Raw genomic sequence first — 23,038 nt, forward strand, 5'->3', positions numbered from 1 at the left:
TTTTTTGAGGAAACAAAAACATTTAAATGTGTAAGAACTATGCATATAATATAGATAGTGTTATAAGAAGAACACGAATCAGATTGTAATATAGTAGGAACCCCATTTTTACAAAGTGTATTTTTGGGACTGCCTGTTACCAATCTTGTGTCAAACTTCCATTTTGTTTCCAATCTGAATTCATGGTGCTGGTTTTAACATGTAAAGCAGTAATATTTTACATATAATGAGAATGCCGTTGTTTGAACACTTCCTTGAGAGTCAGCCATTGAACTCAGTAGGATATCTGGAGGTTTGCTCTATATAGAAATACACTGAAATTATATCTGAGTTGGCATTTACTAAACCCAGTTGCTGTTCTCTGGGCACTGTTTTCTGCAGCATTGTAGCCATGAAATATGGGTGTGCTGGAGAAACATTACCGTGTTGTGTCATTTAGGTAATAGGACATATCACATAACAGCTCTGTGCGATGGACTGTGAAGTTCTGAAGCATGAAAAATGAAACTGTTTGAAAGGTGAACTCATTTGCTGAGGAGGTCATGTTAGGGTATACAAAGTGTGCCTTGATACATACTATATGAAAACAGAGAGCCTGGCAATCACTTTCAAAATGAACTAGAGAAAATTTCAAGGACATACTGACAGAAGATTTACACAGAAGTGAGAGGTACTTGTAGGTGCCTGGTTTTCACTACTCAATGAAGAGATGCAGAAAAGCATATTGAGAAATAAGGTGGTGACAACCAATGTCTTGCATGTTATGAAATTATACAGCTGTCTGTTTAGTAACTATGTTTTGGAATGTGTTCACATTATAATCCAGGTTGTTTTAAAACACTGTTTCCCAACCTAGGGGTTGGGACCCCTGGGGGGGGGGGGGTCGCAAGAGATTATCAGTGGGGTCGCCAAAGCCCATTAGAAAACACAGTATTTTCTGTTGGTCATAGGGGTTCTGTGTGGGAAGTTTGGCCCAATTCTATCATTGGGGAGGTTCAGAATGCTCTTTATAGGTGAACTATAAATTCCAGGAACGACAACTCCCAAATGTCAAGTCTATTTTCCCCAAACTCCACCGGTGTTCACATTTGGGCTTATTGAGTATTCATGCCAAGTTTGGTCCAGATCCATCATTTTTTGAGTCCACAGTGCTCTCTGGATATAGGTGAGCTACAAAACTCAAGATCAATGCCCTTCCAGTATTTTACATTGGTCTTGGGAGTGCTGTGTGCCAAGTTTGGTTCAGTTCTATCATTGGTGGAGTTCAGAATGCTATTTGATTGTCAGTTAACTATAAATCCCAGCAACTACAACTCCCAAATGTCAAAATCAATCCCTCCCAACCCCACCACTATTCAAAATTGGGCATATCTGGTATTTTGTACCAAATTTGGTTCAGTGAAGGAAAGTACATCATGCATATCAGATATTTACATTACAATTCATAACAGTAGCAAAATGACAGTTATGAAGTAGCAACGAAAATAATATAATGGTTGGGGGGTCACCACAACATGAGGGACTGTGCTATAAGGGGTTGCAGCATTAGGAAGGTTGAGAACCACTGTTTTAAAAGAACTTATTTCATTTGGCATTCTATGCCCACTGATATTAGCTCTTGTATTACTCTACCTGTTCTTATCTTGCATTCTTCGCTCAATCAAAGCTCCTCCTCTTCTACTATAATATATTATTTATTTATTTATTTATTTCAAAGTTTTCTATACCGAGCTTCTCACCTCTTAGAGGGACTCAGCCCGGTTTACAACCATAAAAACATATAATCAGTAAACCTGAAACTGAAACTGATTCCATTTACATTCTGTACGATGATTAGGGGCAACTGCTGATGTAGTGTAAAAAATGAATACTATTTGCTGCATTGATTCTACCTGACTGCTTATAACTATTGCTTTTATCAGACAAAAATAGGGTTTTGGGCCAATTTCCCATTTCAATACAAGAAGATAAAAATTACTAATATTATATGTTACAGGTGTGTTTATGCTTTGACAGTGTTCATTCTTCCTTTCTGAAAGATCAGTTTGGTGCACTTCTTTATCCCCTTCACCTTTTTGCTTTCAGTATGAATATGATTATGATGAAAATGGAGAAAGAGTGGTGTTAGGCAAAGGAACCTATGGAATAGTTTATGCTGGAAGAGATCTTAGCAATCAGGTCCGAATAGCCATCAAAGAGATACCTGAGAGAGACAGCAGGTAAGTCTTGATATTTTATTCTCCCACACATTGCTGAATAGTAAGTAACTCCTTGTAATCTTTGAGACAGCAGGTACAGGTGGCTTTGCAAAGGCTGGGGACACTTTCGAATCTGTGACATGTGGTGAGCTCCTATTTGTCAGCTCCAGCTTCCCATGCAGGGACATGAGAGAAGCCTCCCATAGGGTGGTAAAACATCCGGGCATCCCCTGGCCAACGTCCCTGCAGACGGCCAATTCTCTCACAGCAGAAGCAACTTGCAGTTTCTTAAGTCGCTTCTGACACAGAAAAAAAATCCACAACAACCTCTTCTAGGGAAGCTGAAAGTTAATTGTAGGAGGCTTTTCATTCTTTTTTGTTTTTTGTTTTAGGAGAGAGTTCTGTGATGTGTGATTCTTTTACAGTTTTTTATACTTCAGAATATATTTTGGGGTATGTGTCAGAAATATATTTGAGGCATGCACTCTCAGGTGCCACAGAACAGCCTGTGAGTACAGAAACAGCTTTGGGAAGCACATGATTCCCACCTCTTTTTTCAGACACGTATCTTTGCTCCTTCTTACCTATAAGGCCTGATGTGCATCTCATTTCTATGGTGTTAGATATAACCATCTTCTTTCATAGTTCTGTAATGCATTCAGGAAGTATATTTGTGATTCAGTTTAAGGAAAATTCGTTTCCAATAAATCTTATCCAAACACTTTGTGGTATTAGAAGTGCAGAAGAGCTTTCCAAAAATGTTTGGCATGCATATTAATTGATAATGTCTTACAACACTTTTGGTATTATTTTTAATGTTTTGAAGAGAAAGTGAGTAGAGAAAAGATGAATTAATGTAGTAGAGAGATACTTTTTTAAAAACTTTAAGTAACGAACCTTCCACAATGGCTAAAGCCTAAATCTAGTTCCCAGTCAGAGCTAGCTAGAGGTCACCCATTAAATTATTTGCTGGAATGGTAAGTCCCTTGCCTTCCTCTGAGGCTCAGAGACATGCCCAAAGTTACCCACAGGGCTTCCATAGTGGATTGCTTCAATAACTCTATGGTATTTGGAATTTGTCTTAATGGTAGAGATAAAAGGCCTATTTATATTAGGCTATCTGAAGTTGAGGAAGTTACTGACTTTTGTCACTACTTATCCCCATTGTTTATATTTTGTGCTAAATACAAAGGAACAGGATTTCTCAAATAAACAATACAAGCCAACTTGCAAAACTTTCATTGCTGTCCTGTTAAAGGAGTAAGAATCAAGCACCAGATTAGAGAAGGTGCATTGGACTTATTGAAATAACTAGTAGGATTCAATCATACATGTGTCCATTTAATGAGATCCCATATTGTACTACTATGTCTTCTGGGCAACTCCTTCTGTGATGATCAATGGGTAGGAATCTCTTCTGCTCTCTACAAAGAAAGAATCAGTATAATTTGGTGCCATATATTTGTCAGAGAGTAACAACTAGCAGGTGAAGAAGAGTTAAAGATTCATTGCTGTGTATTTTCAGGCACCGAAATGGCTAAGCTGCAATAGTTTACCAACTTAAGAACTGTGGTTATAGAGCCCACCTTCATGGGCTCATCATTTGGGCAGTCTACCAATCCCCATTCCCTTCTAAAACTTGAAGGGAAATGGTATCACATCTCTATTTCTGTTTTTCAGTCTTTTGGGGGTGTTTGGATAGTTGAAGAATGGAGACGAAATTGCAGTGTTTTGGCCCCTGTTGGTGTTCTTCAAAAAGAATATAAGAGTTCTTTAAACTTGTAGGGATGCCCTGGAGAGCACAAAAGAATTTGGGGGGTTGTAGGCAACCTGCAGGATGTGCCTCTTGTCTCTTTGTCTTAGAGGGTGTAACATTGGGGGACAAAGCATGAGATCACAGTTTTCTCAGTGCTTGAACCACAGATATCTGACCAAGGTAGGTGGAGGGGACACTAAGACTTAGCTGCAGGTACATCCATACTGATTGAATATGTGAAAAAAATGCTATTTATATGCTCAGCTATAGCTATTTAACTAGTTACATGAATTGTGGATCAGTTGCTGCACAATTATGGTCCTTTATACAATCTGCATTATGTATTTTGTGACTTCCTCCCTGGGTGTTGGGACAAAGAAACAACTGTAGCTACCCTGGTACATTGCTGTGACGAGTAGCATGTGCTATTGTAGTTTTCTATCTCCCAGCAGTAGTTAATGACATATTTTCATTACTGGAGCTGTCACTGAGGAAGTGTGGATTTTTGTAGGGCCTTTGCATAGCCATCTGGTGACATTATTCCAGATATATGCAGCCCTTCTGTGAGCTACACAGATATTTTGGAGTAGTAGGTATTTCTCCTACTGCAAGTTTCATCTACTTTTCATTGTATATGTTTATGATAGGTATTCTCAGCCGCTGCATGAAGAAATTGCTCTCCACAAATATCTAAAACATCGAAACATTGTTCAGTATCTTGGTTCGGTTTCAGAAGACGGATACATTAAAATCTTCATGGAACAGGTCCCAGGAGGTTTGTATTATGCTGGCATTGCTTTATGTAAGAGTCATGGAGAATAATTTCTCAAATCGGTCCACTATTTTAAACTTATTATACTTAAATCAATATGTACATAATCCAGATAAGGAATTCACACATATATTACTTGTTGAAGCAAGCATGTATATCCACATTCTGGTGTAACTAGTATCAGATGAATGCTATTTTTAGATGTGGTGATAATTAGATCATGGTGCTAGACTTAAATGCTCAGACACAAGGCATCTATTTCTTTTCACCCTCGTATTAATTTTCTGGAGGGAGCGGTCTGTATTGGGAACATTCACCTCCCCCCCCCCCATCCCCATGCTCACACACCATTCCTTTAATCATAATTAATTTAGGAAAGCATAAAATTGCAAGGAATTATACCAAAATGTAAAACAAAAGCACATGGTTTTCTTTGAGGGTTTTAAACCTGAGTTTTACAACAACAACAACAACAACACACACACACACACATGGCAAGAAGGGGTAGAAGAGGAAAAAATGGGGGAGAAGAATTAACTGAGGAAAACTGCAAGAAACAGATGTTTCTTAAGGGGGCACTTGAATTTAAGTGCTTCCTTAGAGTCAGATGACAGATGGAAGGATATTCCAGAAGCAGGAAACTACAAGCAAAAAGGGATGTCAAAGGAAAATAGAGAAACTGCAATTTCAAATTTAGATAGTCAGATCAGAAGGCTACAGGCCTACAACATTTTAATGAAGCCCAGTTGTTTGAGAGAAGACGTTCACTGCCCTAAAATGATAATTCTTCTAGGAATTCAGATCGTGACAATACCTTGAGTCTTAACTCAAATTGACCTCACATTAAAAGGCACTTTTGGCAAAATTTTCTTCATAATTCTGTCCTCATTTCAGTTTTTTAAATAATCCAATAAACTCCATCATGAGGAATATGAGTATCAAGAATTATGACTTAGGATTTGCCAATATCAAACATAGCAGCAAGCAAACACGAGAGTTTGATTAAAGAAATTTGTTGTAGTAGCCTGTGTCTGTGGGTGGGCCCTTATCACAGTGATAGGATATCAGTCTGGCATGTTAAAGCTCAAGAGTTCAGTCCCTGGAAATGCCTGGTAAAGCAGCAAAGCAAACGTGATGCTTTTCTTTTGCCATATGCAAAACATCTCTTTCCTGAAATCCTGGCAAGACACAGTGATCAGTGAAAGTGGATCAGGGAGCTTACTCAGTATAGGGTATATGCAACTTTCTGCATATGCAAGCAAAGGTTTTCTGCACTTTTAAGAGAACAAACTGGAATCTCTTATTAGACTGGCAGAGTGATGTCTACATTAACCTATCATAACTGTTCAACATTATCTTTTTTGTGATATGCATAATAAAGTTAAAGCTTTCTCCTGACACTAAGTCTAGTTGTATCTGACTCTGGGGGGTGGTGCTAATCTCCATTTCTAAGCCAAAGAGCCAGTGTTGTCCGTAGACACCTCGAAGGTCATGTGGCCAGCATGGCTGCATGGAGTGCCGTTACCTTCCCACAAAAGCGGTACCTATTGATCTACTCACACTTGCATGATTTCGAACTGCTAGATTTGCTGAAGCTGGGCGTAACATCGGGTGTTCACCCCGTTCCCCAGATTCGAACCACCAACCTTTCGATCAGCAAGTTCAGGAGCTCAGTGGTTTAACCCGCTGTGCATACAATTATGTATTCTAGTTCTATAACCTGCATGTGAGATAGGTGGGACACAGTAGTTTTGGTAAAGAAAAGAGTGCAGCACAGTATGTCGACTCAGAAGTATCTCTTAGCATTCCTTATAATTAGCTATGCTAGCTAAGACTGCTGGGACATGCAGTCCGATATCTAGGCAGCTTGATGATTCCAACTCTTATTTTGAAGTACTGTATATGTGGAGATTAATTTTCATGGCCCTGGATAAACCAGATCAAATAATGTTGTTGTTGTTTTTTGCCTAAACACAGGAAGTCTTTCTGCCCTCCTAAGATCAAAGTGGGGCCCAATGAAAGAACCCACAATTAAGTTTTATACCAAACAGATCTTGGAAGGCCTGAAGTATCTCCATGAGAACCAGATTGTCCATAGAGACATAAAGGTGAATTTTCTATGCTTTGTTATACTATGTGTGCATTTCAGAAATGCAAAGTCTATCTCAAATGCAAAGAACTCTTTCATGGATTCTTAATAAAATCCCTTCTAAAAACCATTAACAAATATAAACTGTAAAATTCAGGCAAAGCTTGGCAAAATTTATCATGATTTGCGTACTTGCCCATATGTCTTCATTTTGTCTTTCTTTAGGGAGACAATGTCTTAGTGAATACATACAGTGGAGTAGTAAAAATTTCTGATTTTGGAACCTCCAAACGGCTTGCAGGAGTCAATCCATGTACAGAGACATTTACAGGTAAATCGAGAAAATGTTAAAAAGTTGCTGTGGTTGAAGCTTATTATTGGAGTCTTTATTGTTTTCTCATTTCTTTGGAGATCTAGAAAAAATCGATAGGAGACTTTTGATTGCTAGGATAGTGATACAGTGTCAGAACTACATGATATATTCCTCTTTGATGTCCTAGGATGGATTGTTTCTGCCACAGACCTGACTTGTATAAGGAGGCTTTAGAAACACATACCTTCCAACTATGGCAGGAACAACCCCAGTTAATCCCTTATCATCCCATTTTCTCAGCTGCTTTTAAAATGCCTTCTTACTCTTCTCTTATTTCCCTTCTTTCTCCTTGTTTAGTTCAGCTGTTGAAAACTAGCTTCAAAGTACAAAGGAGTTTCAGTTAACTTACTAGGAAGAAAAGGCTGGAGTCTTGCCCTTCTCAGAGGACTCAGACTTTGCTAAACTTTGTTCATAATCTCCAGGGTTTCTCTTATTAAAATTGTAGTTTTACTCTTTAATGACGTTTGTGGTCTTGTTGACTGGTCTTACCCTTTTGACCACATTCTGATGTTGCTTGGCTGCACATTTCCTGTTTGTAATCTGAGAAATGTTAAAAGCTTTGGAAACACTTTCTACCCTATTAAAAATTAGCTTGAACTTTACAGGTCCTGCAAAATAATCTGTAAATCATCAGTTTAATTTAGCATAAGAAAACACTAACTGTTATAATGATTTTTGTGTGAGAGAGAAGATGGAGAGGTATATTTTTTGAGGTGAAGTTCATCCCTGGTTGTCATAACGTGCGTTCTTTTTTAATCTAAGATTTTCAAAGGGTTCTTGTGTTTAGTGAGGCCCTCTTTTTCTAACTTTATCACACTAGAGAGAGAAAAAACCACTTAAAATCCGATTTCGGCCTCCTGCAAAATTCTGGGGGTTGTAGTTTAGTGAGGGAAGCCCCTGGTGGCGCATTGGGTTAAACTTGTGCTGGCAGGACTGAAGACCAACAGGCCACAGGTTCAAATCCGGGGAGAGTGCGGATGAGTTCTCTCTGTCAGCTCTAGCCCCCCATGTGGAGACATGAGAGAAGCCTTCCAAAAGGATGGTAAAACATCTGGGCAGCCCCTGGGCTGTATCCTTGCAGATGGCCAATTCTCTCACACTAGAAGTGACTTGCAGTTTCTGAAATCGCTCCTGACATGAAAAAAACGTTTAGTGAGGCTGTTAAAGGCTCCTCCCTAAACTACAAACCCCAGAATTCTGCAGGAGGCAGAAACCAGATTTTAAGTGGATTTTTTCTCTATTTTTTTCTCTTCAGCTGCAACCAAACGGGAAATGGCTGTGGGCACTTGAGAACACTACTGTAAAGCACTCCCATATTGACAGCACATAGTATATTTCAAAAATATTAAGCAACTGGTGGTGCCCTTTCCACAGTATTTTTAGCCACCACTGATCTTATGCACATATCTCCAAAAGAGTGTTTTCTAGGCATTGGCCAGTCTAACGTTATGTATGGATCCCTTGTGCCAATAATATTCAAATAAATAACAGTTAAATTATGCGTAAATAAGTAAAAATGGATGTGTACCTCCAAACAACAAATTGAGGCATCCAGTCTTATATACTTCTGAAAACTGGTCAACAAAGTGGTTTGGGACTCCCCTGGTAGCTCTCTATTTAATCAAGATACTCATTTACCAAGCTTTTTCGTGTTTGTTTCATACAGCCAGTACCTAGTTATTTATTAGTTAGTTATACCAAGAACCCTAGTGTCATATGATCATTAGATCATATCTAGCTTGCTATCTGTACAATCAAGCCTTCACATGTGTAAAAAAAATGGAAAATATTGTCAAAGGTAATCTTTTCAATCTCGTTAAATACACTAAATGCATTTTTTTAAAAATGAAACCCATTGCATAAGCAGAGGCAGTTGTCTAGAAAAAAAAAGCAGAGGAAGCCATCTAGAAAAAAGTGATGAAATGCACTCTATCAGTGGTGAATTTGTGGCATTGACATGTATCCATCTGTTAAGTCCATCTGCATAGTTAATGATGTGTTGCAAAACACATCATGAGAAGTCTGACAGGTCAAGTGTAGGGGAAAGAAGTAACTTTGTTACCCATTCTTTTTTAGGTACGTTGCAGTATATGGCACCAGAGATCATTGATAAGGGGCCTCGAGGTTATGGTGCACCAGCTGACATTTGGTCATTGGGCTGCACAATCATCGAAATGGCAACGGGGAAGCCGCCATTTCATGAACTGGGGGAGCCACAAGCAGCTATGTTCAAAGTAAGTTGTTAGCTACATAGAGCACTTTTAAACATAAAACTCATTGCTATAATCCTAGTTCACTGATTTCAGTAGTCTAATAAACTATATGCTTAAATGCTGTCTTTTAATGTATTTGGGTTGCACATGCACAAGCTGTGTGTACCATGCCTCCATCCTTATGTCCTCCAACACAACTTGTTGATTATATGAATCTGGCAGAATGAATTAAAATACTCTTCATAATTGGGAATGTTGATTTTGGAGAGACCTTAGATTATAGACCTTTCCACTCAAAGTAGAAGTTCAGAAGTGGCAAGGAGAGGAGTGGTACCTTGGGTTAAGATGGGAACAGGGCTACTGTCCACAGTCTACACAGTTTTCTGCATTAGGTGGGCACAAATGTCAGAGGGTGGGGACCTGCATTAACTCCTACCTGGAGACCTTGGAGAGCCATACCTTTCTTCCTGCAAAAACAAACACAAAAAATATCCCCCCCCCCCCCCGGCCCAGTACCAATTTGCGGCATGCTCACTGGATCGCCTTGGGCTGACACTCTCTCAGCTTGGGGCTTTGAGAGGATAGAGTATGATGAAGGTGGGCCATAACCTCACCTTGATCTCATTGGACATATATAATGGGGTGCAGCTTCTAAATTGTGTTCATGGAGAGACCAAAACACAAGCCTGATGGTTACAAAAGCATGACTTAATGTTACCAGAGCTCCTTTGTCCATACAATTATGAAGCAGAATGAAAGTTTTGTCGAAGGCTTCCAAGGCTGGAATCACTGGGTTGTTGTAGGTTTTTCGGGCTGTATGGCCATGTTCTAGAAGCATTCTCTCCTGATGTTTCGCCTGCATCTATGACAGGCATTCTCAGAGGTTATGACCTTACAACCTCTGAGGATTCCTGCCAAAGATGCAGGCAAAATGTCAGGAGAGAATGCTTCTAGGACATGGCCATGCAGCCTGAAAAACTTACAACAACCCAGAGTGAAAGTTCTAGTATAATGGTACATTTTGAAGTCTACTCTTATTGTGGCAATTCCTATGACAACATCTTCAAGGAGGATCCAAAGGGGCAGAAACTGCTTACCAAGAGTGCTTATTTTTGTGAAGTTAATGTGTTTTGATAATTTAAGATCAACCTACATTGCACAAAAGCATAATGCATAACAATGCGCTGTAGTCTAATTTCTGTTAAAGCTATTGAATGGTTTGCAAGTCAATTTAGAGAGAACAGGGGGAGTCCAGAAAGTGATTGTGACATAGTCTTCTTTAAATCACATAGGTCATCACACAAGCCCTGCATTACTATGGAAGGAACCTGTTGCTACAGTAGCAATGTCCTTTTCAGAAAAAGTTGTGTTGCGACTCTATCCTAATGGGGATACAATTTCAACAAATCTTTATTCTAACAAACTCCAAAAGCATCAGCTCAGCTAGTTCTTGTCTCCCTGGTTGCAGCTTTTATGGCCCAAATGTAGGAAGGGACTTCATTACACAGATGTTCAGTACCTGAAATGTAGATCTGGGCATCATCAGGATATTGAAGACACTTTACTCCCAAACCAGGAATAATGTCAGCCAGCTGCTCCATATAGATAATTAAACAATCCCAGTGATAAGAGCAGCCGTAACTAAGTTGCTGTGTAGTATTTGGTGAAGCATAACTATTAACACCTTTGCCAGAAACCAAAGGCTGCCTTTTTTCTTTTTCCATAAGGATGTAGGTAGAAAGTTGTTAATCTAGTATAACTGTATGACCCTTCCTCTACTGCAGGAAGTAGAAACCCTTTCTAGTGAAAATGGGAATCTGGATTTATGTCAAAGTCCCGGTTTAGTAACAGTTAATGAACGAATAGCTGGTGTTGTGACTCAGATACTTCTGTTGTTAAGCATTTAACAATAGAAGTATCTGATGATTTTTCTGTCAGCCAACAAAAACAGCAGATTGTTTGTTGATGAAAGCAAAATTGGAGTTGTAGATGTATAATGCTCCAAGCAGCCTCAATGCTAGTCAAAATGCTTGATCATTTTTGGCAAGCTCTTTTCACCTGTTTATTCACTTAGCTACTCTTGTAATCCACTGGTAGGAACCAGCCTAGTCTTGAGGTCTGAGTATTAGACTATGATTCTGTAGACTAAGGTCCAAATCTTCACTCAGCCATGGAAATCCATTGCCACACTCTCTAAGATTCAGACGAAGGTAAACCCCCTCTGAATAAATTTTCCCAAGAAAACAAGTGATAGGTTCACCTTCAAATTTCCATTGGTCAAAATTGCCAGGCTTAGCACAGCAGGCTAAACCTCTGTGCTGCAGAAAAATCCTGCCAATTGGAAGGTCATCAGTTTGAGCCTGGGCAAGGTGAGCACCTGCTGTTCATCCCATCTCACCTGTCCACCTAGCAGATCGAAAGCAGAAATGTGAGTAGATAAAAAAGGTTCCATTATGTAGTGAGGAGATAATAAAGTCGCCTTTAAAAAGACTTCGGTTGGAGGCATGGAAGATGGAGCGATAGCACACACACACACCCGGTGGCCAGAGTTGAGCACAGCCTCCAAGATGCAGGAAATAAGATGAGGAAAACTGCCTTTACCTCTGTTTTGTTTGTCTGTCCTTGTTACTTGTATAATCAGCATTGAATATTTGCCATATGTGTGTTCTGTAAGCCGATCTAAGTCCCCTTCGGGGTGAGAAGGGCGGGGTATATATACTGGAAATAGATAAATAATTGAAGGCACATAACAAAAGTAGCATCAGCATGGCCCATTGGTCAGTTTCAGCTTTGGGACAATTCTGTTTGTTTTCCAAATGATATTTTATTTTTGCATACTGAATTGAATGTACAAAAGAGATTATGTTTTAGAATTTTTATGCAATCTTTACTCGAGAAATGGTAATCAAGACAGAACAGGAAAGTTCAGAATCTTAATAAATTCCTGTAAAGTGCTTAGTTATAATTAAAAATATATAATCAGCTTATCTAGGTACAGTTTCAAATACTCTTAACATACCAGTCACAGTAAAGCATGGCATTGTAAAAATAAGATAGAACAACAACAGAGGACTGAAAAGAGTAGAAGCTTATGAAAAGTTTTAATATGAACTTTGTAAAATAATAATACCTAATCTTATGAAATGTAATCTAATTCCAACATGCTTCCCATGTTGTAGTAGAATCAGGGTTCACAGAGCAGAAATACAAGGATTTTTTTTATTAGCAGGAATTATGATGAAATGAATTTAATATAAATAACATTAATCATAGCTAACTTAAGATCTCAACCAATTTCAATATAATTATACTATGTATGATTAAGTTAGGGGCCATGGTGTCACAGTGGGTTAAACCGCTGAGCTGCTGAACTTGATGACCAGAAGGTCGACGGTTCGAATCCACGGGGCAGGGTGAGCTCCCATTGATAGCCCCAGCTTCTGCCAACTTAGCAATTTGAAAACATGTAAATATGAGTAGATCAATAGGTACCACTCCAATGGGAAGGTAATGGCGCTCCATACAGTCATGTTGGCTACATGACCTAAGAGGTGTTGATGGATAATCCTGGCTTTTCGGCTTAGAAATGAAGATGAGCACCACCCCCCACCACTCAATTAGACTTAATGTCAAAGGGAAACCTTTACCTTTACTTATGACTAAGTTGAGAACCTACAAACTATCTCAATGTTCCGATAGATTGTTAGCCCATGAAATATCTCCCTCTGTCTCTCCCTTCGTTTACTTCTTTTAAGGGTTGTAACAGTGGAGCCCAATGGATCCTCCTGAACCTGGAGCACAAATGATTACAGAGAACCAGGCACCCATTCCATCTGTCAAGATATCAAGAAAAATGATTGGGAAAAATGCTATTTTCTGTCAAAAATTAGATCTAGGCATTTGCCAAAAAGTCCCCTGAAAGTTGTTTCTGTAGTCTCTACATCTTTGAACAACTAAAAATAAATGTAAAACATGACTGGAAATAACTAAAATGTTGATTGCAGTTTAAGATAGAGGCAGGTGTGCTCCAAAATGACTTTTTGACTCGGCATGCCTACTTCTCTTGTTAAAGAAGTACATCAGCACTGTGCCGTATAGTTTTAGTTGTGAGGTGTTATATTTCCTCTTAGACTGGAGATATTGAACTTCAAATTAACCTTCCTTGTTCACATAATGGTGACCTATCTCCTTGCTTGCAGGTTGGTATGTTTAAAATTCACCCTGAAGTCCCTGAATCACTGTCAGCTGAAGCCAGGGCTTTAATTTTGCTCTGCTTTGAACCTGATCCAAACAAGCGGGTTACGGCATCTGATTTACTGAAAGACCCATTCCTGAAACAGCTGAACAAGGGCAAGAAAAACAAAATTGCATTCAAGCCTTCAGGTAAGGAATTATCAGGCTAAATATCTACACCTTGTAACCAAGGTTATGTAAAGAGGTTTTAATCATTATTCTTCTCTGTAATTCTGGGTGCTTAGTATGCCAAGAAAATCAGAAGCCAGGCCTTCAACTTGCCAAATAGTCCACACAGTTTCTGAATGTTTATGCTAATGTTAATTCAAGAAATAACAAACTGGGAAATTGAGTATATTTTTCTTTTTTTTAAATAAAGAAATAACAAAATTAGAGGCCAGATTTCCCAATACTTTTACTTCAGAAAACATAAAACAGGCGTGGCAACCTATGGATAACAATTAGACTCTAGTTCCCATCAACCCAAGCTAAGATGGGATTGAAAACAAGCTGTCCAGCTTTACCATAAAATAATATTTTGAGTATATGTTGTCACATACTGTGCATCGTAAACCCCATAAAATATATTAGGCTATGTGGCAAATATCTAAAGGCACCAGATCCTGTCTGATCTTGGAAGATAGGCAGTTTTAGTCCTGCTTAATAATTGGATGAGAGACTGCCAAAGAATACCAGGTGCTGTAGGCTATATCTGAGAGAATGGAACTGGCAAAAGCAGCTCTGACCATTTATTTGTTTATTTATTTTATTTATATTTCACTCGAGGGGACTCATGGTGGTTCACAACAAAGACACGAATGGATGCCTTGAACACATATCATCATAAAAACAACATATACATTAAAATCACTTAACTAAAGCATATCAAAACAATTAGTTAAAATCACAGAATCCAAAAACATATGTAGGAGCCCTTCCATGTAATGTATTGTTCATTTTTGCGATGAGATATCAAATTTTGCACTTGGAGCCACTGTGCAAACACTTGGTCCCACAACCAGGATTAAACTTCTTTCCTGAAAGTCAGGAGGGAGGGGCTGATCTAATTTCACTGGGGAGGGAGTACCATAGCCGAGGGGCCACCAATGAGAAGGCCCTGTCTCTTGTCCCCACCAGCAACGGGTGGGATTGAGAGCAGGGCCTCCCCAGACAATTTAATGTCCAATATGGTTCATTTCTTGCCTTAAAAAAGTATGAAGTTATTGAAGTCATCATGAATTGACAAGTGACTTGAAGACATACATATATAAAAAACACAAACATTAATTTAAAAAACCACTGCAGAGAAAGTACGAATGTTTCTTCATTAGAGGAGAAATCTTCCACAAATCCCCATTCTGGAACAAGCAAGGTTACAACAGGAGATGGCTTATCACAAGTAATTCTTTCAGTGTCTGCATATCAGATACAAAGTCACTTTTAGCTCACTAGCAAGGTTAATTCATTTGAGAAAAATGTTACATGCTAAAAAAAATTACATTTGTCTGGCAGTTTCATTTTAGTTGTTAGCATTGATTCAACATCGATTATAGTTTATTTGCTTAAGACATGGGCAGACATGATTATTCATTCTCTTTTTTTATCTTGCGTCCCAGATTACAACCGCAGCACATCTCTCCCTCTGCCAGTCCAAGGGGAGCAGGCTGGCAGCAGCAGCAGCGAACACGGCTCTGTCTCCCCAGACTCTGATATGCAGCCTGACATGTTCTTTGAAAAGGCAAAGCGCTCTGTATCAGAGGTCCAGGCCAAGAATCCCATTTCTCCTTTACTAAGGTAAAACTTGACTTACGCAGAATTACTTATTTAGATCTTAGAGCAAAAACATATTCTATTTACACTTCATGGTAATGTTCTAAAAGGCTAAATTTGTTGTGCTATATAAGTATCAGTTGCTTTCATTGTTCATACAGGTGGAAGATCCCTTATTCAGAATTTTAAAACCTGAGATACTTCAAAATCACTCACATGGGTAACAGAGATAGTGACACCTTTGCTTTCTGACAGTTCAGTACACTCAAAGGTGTTTTCGTGTGCATTATTATTAAACATATTGCATAAAATTACCTTCAGGCTATAAGCATAAGGTGTATATGAAACCTAAATTAATTTTGTTTAGGCTTGAGCCCCACTCCAAGATACCTTGTTATGTTCATTTATGCAAATATAGATATTCAAAAATCCAAATATAATCTGATAACCAAACCACTTTGGATAAGGTATACTCAAGCTTGTATAGGACTCTGAAAGCAAGAGCCCTTGTGAGTCCAAGCAGGTGATTTGCATATTCTAATTGTTTTACCACTTTTTGTTCTAGCATTCCTGATGACAGTTCAGTTTCAGATGAGCGAAGTTCTTCCCCTTCCCTTGAGGAAAGAGATTCTGGCCTTTTCTTACTGCGAAAGGACAGTGAACGTCGTGCAATTCTCTACAAAATCCTCAAGGAAGAACAGAACCAAGTTGCTTCCAATTTGCAAGAGTGTGTAGCACAGGTGATCCTATTTTGGGATTTTGCTCTTGTCTGGTGTGTGTGTTTAGAATGTAGATTTTAGCATATAGAATATTTTTATAATTGTTAGAATGAAATTTATAGAATATGCAGTATATTAACAATTTAGGAGGCTTCTTCTTTGGAGGGTTTTAAACAGAAGCTGGGTGGCCATCTGTCAGGGGTGCCTTGCATGCTGTTTTCCTCTTTTTGGCATGGGGTTGGATGGATAGCCCATGAGGTCTCTTCCAGCTCTATTATTCTAGAACCGGGCTGGACACTCACTCAAGGTCTGAAGGCAATATTCACATTGTTCTAGCCCAGCATGTGTTTCATACATTCCATTATGCTCACTTTTGAATCTAATTCCTTGCCATATACTGGTGTGGATTCCAGAAATAGCATTTAGGGGGTTAACTGTGCTCCCCCCTCCCCCAACAAAACTATTTTGGACCAAAAAACACTTTCTTCATCAAGTTTCCTTCTGGAGATGTGGCTGTAAGTGAAGATCTAAAGGGTAGTATATATTTTTCACCTACATAAAATGCTTTTATGTGGACGATGGCTACATTTGGAGACGCCACACATATATGTGAATGAAGCAGCATTGACTTCTTTACCCATAGACATAAACATAAATAAGATTATGCATAGCCGGGGCATTTCTGACCATTCAGATGGTTCTAGAGCAGTGGTTCCCAGCCTATGGTCCATTGAGTACCAGTGGTCCCCAACAACTGAAATATGGTCCGCGGACTCACTGCCAGTACACCATTGCAACGAGAGCGACTGGTCTCGTGAAACTCTCTTATAGTGCTGAGGCAATAGAGATGTTAGGAGGGGAGAGGCTGACTACCCACAAAAGGCATGACAACAAGGCTCCTGACTGCAGCTTCTACTCCTTCTCCCTCCTTCTGAGTGGAGGGAGGTGCCTCTCCATGTGACACCTGGAAGTGGGAGAGCCTTTATGTCTTCATTTTTAGGCCTGTTCCTGGGGTTATTTGGGGTGCTGATTCAGAAAATTGCATTGGATAGAGAACACATCAGCTCCAGATTATTAAGTATGGTTTTCTGTGGGTGATCAGATGGTGACTACTGGATGGCATATGTTCTGTATCAGGAACTAGAGCTGATGTGGTCTATCCATTATAATTTTCTGAATCGGCACCTCAAATACCCAAACCAAATTTAAAGTTAACCAACAACTGATTTGTAACCCTTTTGGTAATAATGTGAGTGGTCCCAAGTCAAGTGGTTCTTGGTCAAAAAAAGTTTGGGAACCACTGGTTGAGAGGTATTCAAATGTAAGACAGAATATAACTTTTTTTTATAGAAAAATATGAGCCAAGTAATTCATTGTGGAACAAAAACTCAAGTAGGATCATTGGAAATCAAATGAAAGCAGCATTTGCTAGTGTTTCTAGCTACATAAATGTCTAATGGTAACAGGCTGTTTCCATTCCCAGTGCCAATAGCTTTCTGCAAGAGACTATATAAGAAGCAGGAAGAAGTCAATACCTGATATGATTAATTAAAAAGGATCATGGCAAACACAGGATATGAGCAGTCCCCAAATGCAGCCACAGCAGCAGAGATGTCTTGTGTGATTGCCAATTGGAGCCCTGTGATGACAACCTTTTTCTTCTTTGTTATTGTTCCTACTTTTCCCTGTCAATATGTCATCCTGCTGTTGTTCTCAAGTGTTCCCTCTGGATGCTGCGTGCTATGTAAAATGAAAGGGGAAGTGAGACACTTATGTAAAGGCTCGGTTTTAATACCAAATAACTGTTGCATATGCCCTAGTGAGTCTTATTAACAGTCAAGGCTTTCTGTGGTTTTGCCACAGCAGTTCTTCTTACAGCTAGTAAAACCAAACGGCATTATTAAATGCTTGTGTTAATTTTTTTATTGTGTCAGAAGCGCCTTGAGAAACTGCAAGTCACTTCTGATGTGAGAAAATTGACTGTCTGCAGAGACATTGCCCAGGGAAACGCCTGTGGGAGACTACTGTCATGTCCCATGTGGGAAGCTGGAGCTGACAAACAGGAGCTCACCTTGTCTCGTAGATTCGAACCGCTGACCTTCAGCAGTTCAGCCTGCACAAGGGTTTAAGCCATTGTGCCACTACAGCTCCTGATTTTTGTTAAATACTCAGAAACTGGGTTGTTGTAGGTGACCTCACAACCTCTGAGGATGCCTGCCATAGATGCAGGCAAAACGTCAGGAGAGAATGCTTCTAAAACATGGCTATATAGCCCGAAAAACCTACAACAACCCAGTGATTCTGGCCATGAAAATCGATAATGCATCAATACATTAAGTTTGGATTATGCATGTTTCCCAGTTCTTGCAATATACAGTGAGCCCTTGGTATCTGCTAGAGTTTGTTCCAGGACCCCGTGAAGACATGACAATCCTTGGATGCTCAGGTCCCATTGTACAATGGTATAGCAAAACAGGAAAGTGAAGGTTTGATTTTTTTTTAAAAAAATATTTTCAGTCCTACATATCAATGGATTACAGAATTAATGGATATGTAGGATTGACTGTATTGGATCCTTAATCAGAGGCTTGCCTTCTATGATCCCTAAACCCCACTTTAATATCCAGTGAGCTGTCCTGAGGTCCTGTGCTTCTGGTGAGCAGGGGACTGCAAGGTGACATGACCAGCCTCCTAATCATGCGAGAGATGGGATAGGGAAGAGTTGCAACAGCTCCCTTCTTCTGTTCCTCATTCACTTCTGGGGGAGGTCATGAAATGTCCTTCTGTAGCATCGTGCTCACCAGTGCTGCAGAATTCTGTTGTATGGGAGGGGTGACTTGTTTTCAATATGGGTTTCATAGCAATGATACCAAGATCATAGCTGTAAGTGGGGTTGGAAGTCTAATTCATAACATCATAACAGGATGGCAGTTGTTCTTTGTTTCTTCACTTTGCTACAATATTGTGAATAGAAGTTCCTCCACATTTGTCCTCTATTCTCTGGGACATTTTTCATGTTGTAAGCTACATTGGTGAGGGAAATTGTTGAGGAGGAGCACTAAATATTTATGTGTGCCAATTTTCAGCTCTAAGACATCAATTCCTCAGATTTCAGAGAATGTCATTCCTTAGTAACACCAACATTTTAACAATTAGCTGCTTCCCCAATATTCCCAAAATAAGCTTTTAATTCTCCTGGCCTATAGAATGTATTTCTGTTTTGTCCATACTCTTTTCTGATATTAGGAACTCTGAAATTCTGAGTTGTTTTAAAAGGCTTAATACGGTGGTGCTCTTACGTGGGAAGGCATCATGTTCAGTTCGAGCCACACCAAAGAAATTGAAATGAATTTAAACACTTTGCTTGAAACTTAGTCTTGGAGCTTGATTGCATAATTGTTGAATTTCGCTTCTACTCTGCCTATTTACTTCTTGGTTGATTTAATCCATGAATCAAAGTAGTTGTGACATGCTTAATGGAAGACTGCCATCTGTTGTTCATACCACGAGCTGACAAAATGGCAAAGAAGTCTTCCAGAAAAGTTTGAAAGAAAAAAAAAAACCCTGTGATTAGGGTTCTTCTAGATCAGGGGTCCTCAAACTAAGGCCCAAGGGCTGGATACGGCCCTCCAAGGTCATTTACCTGGCCCTCGCTCAAGGTCAACCTAAGTCTGAAATGACTTGAAAGCACACAACAACAATGACAACAATCCTATCTCATCAGCCAAAAGCATGCCACACTTCCCATTGAAATACTAATAAATTTATATTTCATAGAATTGGAAGAGACCCCATGGGCCATCCAGTCCAAGCCCCTGCCAAGAAGCAGGAAAATTGCATTCAAAGCACCCCTGACAGATGGCTATCCAGCTTCTGTTTAAAAGCTTCCAAAGAAGGAGCCTCCACCAATTTTTGTTAAAAATGTTCTTCATTTTAATTATTATATTGTTTTTTGCACTACAAATAAGATATGTGCAATGTGCATAGGAAATGATTCATGGTTTTTTCAAATTATAATCCGGCCCTCCAATAGTTTGAGGGACCGTGACCTGGCCCTCTGTTCAAAAAGTTTGAGGACCTCTGTTCTAGATTGATAAGAAGCATTAATGTAGTTTCTTGGATTATGCCAGTTGTTGTCATCTTTGCATCCACACTGTCTATTCTTTTTGGCAGGTATTTTAGTGAGTAATGAGGGCTAACCCGATAATAATAATAATAATAATAATAATAATAATAATAATATAGTATATTATATAATAATATACCCCGCCACCATCTCCCCGAAGGGGACTTGGGGCGGCTAACATGAGGCCAAGTCCGAAAGTAATACAGCACAGTTAAACCTAAAAAAACAAAAAAATTACATCACAACAAAATACATGAAGTAACAAAATAAAATGAACAGTGCAAAACAACATAATAAAAATCAAACACAAAGGGCGGGCCAGATTTCAAACTGGTAGAAAAATCTTTGGAAGGAAAATAGACATGTTTCCAAAACTAGCTTTCAAACTTGACTGCAATTAATAGGAAGCTAATACTGAATTTTGTCCTGAGAATGACCACGTTTTGAAGGATTTCACTGCTCGAGATTTATCTGAGGAACCTGGTGGTGTCTGGGAAGCCGAAATATACAAAGCTCTTCCTTTAAATTAAAAATGACCAAAGAGATTCCAAAGAGTAAAAAGTAAAATACCCTGTTTCCAGATAGTTTGGCGCAATGCTGGGATTCAAGTTTACTGGTTGTCTGATAAGCAGAGGTTCTTAGCTAGTGTTGTATAATAACTACTTAGCTACGGAGCACCACCAAGACCCTACACTTAGAAGGCAATCATACTCAACCATGATGATGACTCTGCATACTTCAAATAACCTCTTCTAACAGAAGTGTTTTTAAACTGTGCTTTTCTACCCATGTAGCTGGTGGTTGATTAAGAAGTTTGGGGATGGGGGAGGGGGCACGTGCAGATGTGGAAATAGTCACAATTGTGACCAAATAGTGGTAATTAATAATTAGTCATCTTGTTAACTAAGTAGGTGGTACTGGCACTATATCCATGGAATATATGGTTCACTCATGTACGGTTGTCTTGTTTTTAATTTTTCACATGTGTCTTTTCCCCCCTAGAGCTCCGAAGAACTCCATCTTTCAGTTGCTCACATCAAGCAGATAATTGGAATTCTGAGGGATTTCATACGCTCTCCTGAACCCAGAGTGATGGCATCAACAATATCCAAATTGAAAGTGGACCTTGATTTTGACAGTACTTCCATCAATCAGATTCATCTAGTGTTGTTTGGATTTCAAGATGCAGTATGTTCTATAAAGGATTTTTATAATGTTGAAAAGACATGTGTTTTAGTCCTGTGAAGTAGTCTTCCTCTGGATCATTCACTACTCTAGAGCTAGAGAATGCTTTTTTAAATAATTGGCTGCTGTTCAGTGAAGTAACACCAACATTTCAGTGTTGGCAGGGGAGGAAAAAAACAGAACAGGAGATCATCATGCAGTGCTGCTGACTTGCCTGGCAATCCCATCACTCATCATTTTCATAGCAGAAAATCAAAGTTACCTGGCAGAATGGATAAAATCAAATCTCCAGACACGATTTATTCCCACCAAAGCACAAAAATGAGTTATATCAGTACTATGTAACAAAATCCAGTATAGACCTAAAGGAAAGGAAGACTCTGGTTCTTCTGCATTTCTGATATAAATATATTATTCAGTCTTCTTTGCCTGTGCTGTGATGTCACTGTAAATAACGATAGTATTTCTTAGAAAATTGAGAAATACAGAATTGTATACTGTACTATTTACCAGCTATGGAAAATCACGATTGATCCAAATCTGTCTGATTTTTCCTTACAGGTGAACAAAGTATTAAGAAACCATTTGATCAGGCCTCATTGGATGTTTGCTATGGATAATATAATACGACGTGCCGTTCAAGCTGCTGTCACTATTCTTATTCCGGGTAAGTCAAAGTAAAATAATGAACAGTTCAGTGTTATGGTTAAATATGGTATGCATGGAATGGTGGGACAAGACACGCAACTGTTTTACAAGACAATTGTTAGTATATGTTGTGAAGGGATTCATTTTTAAAAGGGTTGAGCCTGAATATCTGTAGGTAGAGGAGGCTATTTGCTTTATTTTTTCCCCTAGCCTTGCCTCCTTCCAGGGAGCCTCCATTGGATATAAGTAATGCTATTACATCCCTGTGTTTGGTCAGTCTTGAATTTCTTTTTTCGTGTCAGGAGTGACTTGAGAAACTGCAAGTCACTTCTGGTGTGAGAGAATTGGCTGTCTGCAAGGATGTTGCCCAGGAGACGCTCGGATGTTTTTGACGTTTTACCATCCTTATGGGAGGCTTCTCTCATGTCCCCGCATGAAGAACTGGAGCTGACAGAGGGGGCTCATCCACACTCTCCCTGGATTCAAACCTGTGACCTATCAGTCTTCAGTCCTGCGGGCACAGGGGTTTAACCCATTGTGCCATTGGGGGCTTGAAATGAAGAAACGAGAGAGTTTATGTGTTCTCAGACTGATACTGATATGTCGGAGGTGGGCTTCCTAAGAGCAAACAGCCCTTAAAGCTTAGGTATGCTAAGATAGTGGTTCCCAAACTTTTGTCCTCCAGGTGTTTGGGACTTCATCCCCAGCCAGCTTGGCAGACTGAAGTCCAAAACCTGGAGGACCAAACGCTAGGAACCTCTGCTCTAAGATAACAGTTTTAAAACTGCATTGTGCCTGTCCTCTAATTCTTAAAACTTTAGAATCCCTGCTGACCTGGGTAATAAGGAAAGAACTAGATGGTGACACCACTGTGAAATCTATGTGCCAATGCTGCTGACAGCCCTTGCCATACTGGACAGAGGAGAAGTCATGTTGCTGTCAGTAAACTATTCTTA

At 39.3% G+C, this 23,038-nt stretch overlaps 1 protein-coding gene across 2 annotated transcripts in view; it reads left to right on the forward strand.

Moving 5' to 3' along the window:
• The window catches only part of MAP3K15 (mitogen-activated protein kinase kinase kinase 15), an 88,775-nt gene that overhangs the window by 60,386 nt on the left and 5,351 nt on the right, over nucleotides 1-23,038 (forward strand). For both annotated transcript variants that reach the window (XM_060770068.2, XM_060770069.2), the window contains 10 exons: nucleotides 2,086-2,219; nucleotides 4,602-4,729; nucleotides 6,704-6,834; nucleotides 7,041-7,146; nucleotides 9,265-9,422; nucleotides 13,601-13,784; nucleotides 15,251-15,428; nucleotides 15,970-16,144; nucleotides 21,252-21,437; nucleotides 21,996-22,101. In XM_060770068.2, the coding sequence (XP_060626051.2) occupies nucleotides 2,086-2,219; nucleotides 4,602-4,729; nucleotides 6,704-6,834; nucleotides 7,041-7,146; nucleotides 9,265-9,422; nucleotides 13,601-13,784; nucleotides 15,251-15,428; nucleotides 15,970-16,144; nucleotides 21,252-21,437; nucleotides 21,996-22,101 (1,486 nt within the window). The remainder of the gene's footprint in view (nucleotides 1-2,085; nucleotides 2,220-4,601; nucleotides 4,730-6,703; nucleotides 6,835-7,040; nucleotides 7,147-9,264; nucleotides 9,423-13,600; nucleotides 13,785-15,250; nucleotides 15,429-15,969; nucleotides 16,145-21,251; nucleotides 21,438-21,995; nucleotides 22,102-23,038) is intronic.

The sequence above is a fragment of the Anolis sagrei genome, chromosome 3 (genome assembly GCF_037176765.1).
Source record: "Anolis sagrei isolate rAnoSag1 chromosome 3, rAnoSag1.mat, whole genome shotgun sequence".
Lineage (NCBI taxonomy): Eukaryota > Metazoa > Chordata > Lepidosauria > Squamata > Dactyloidae > Anolis > Anolis sagrei.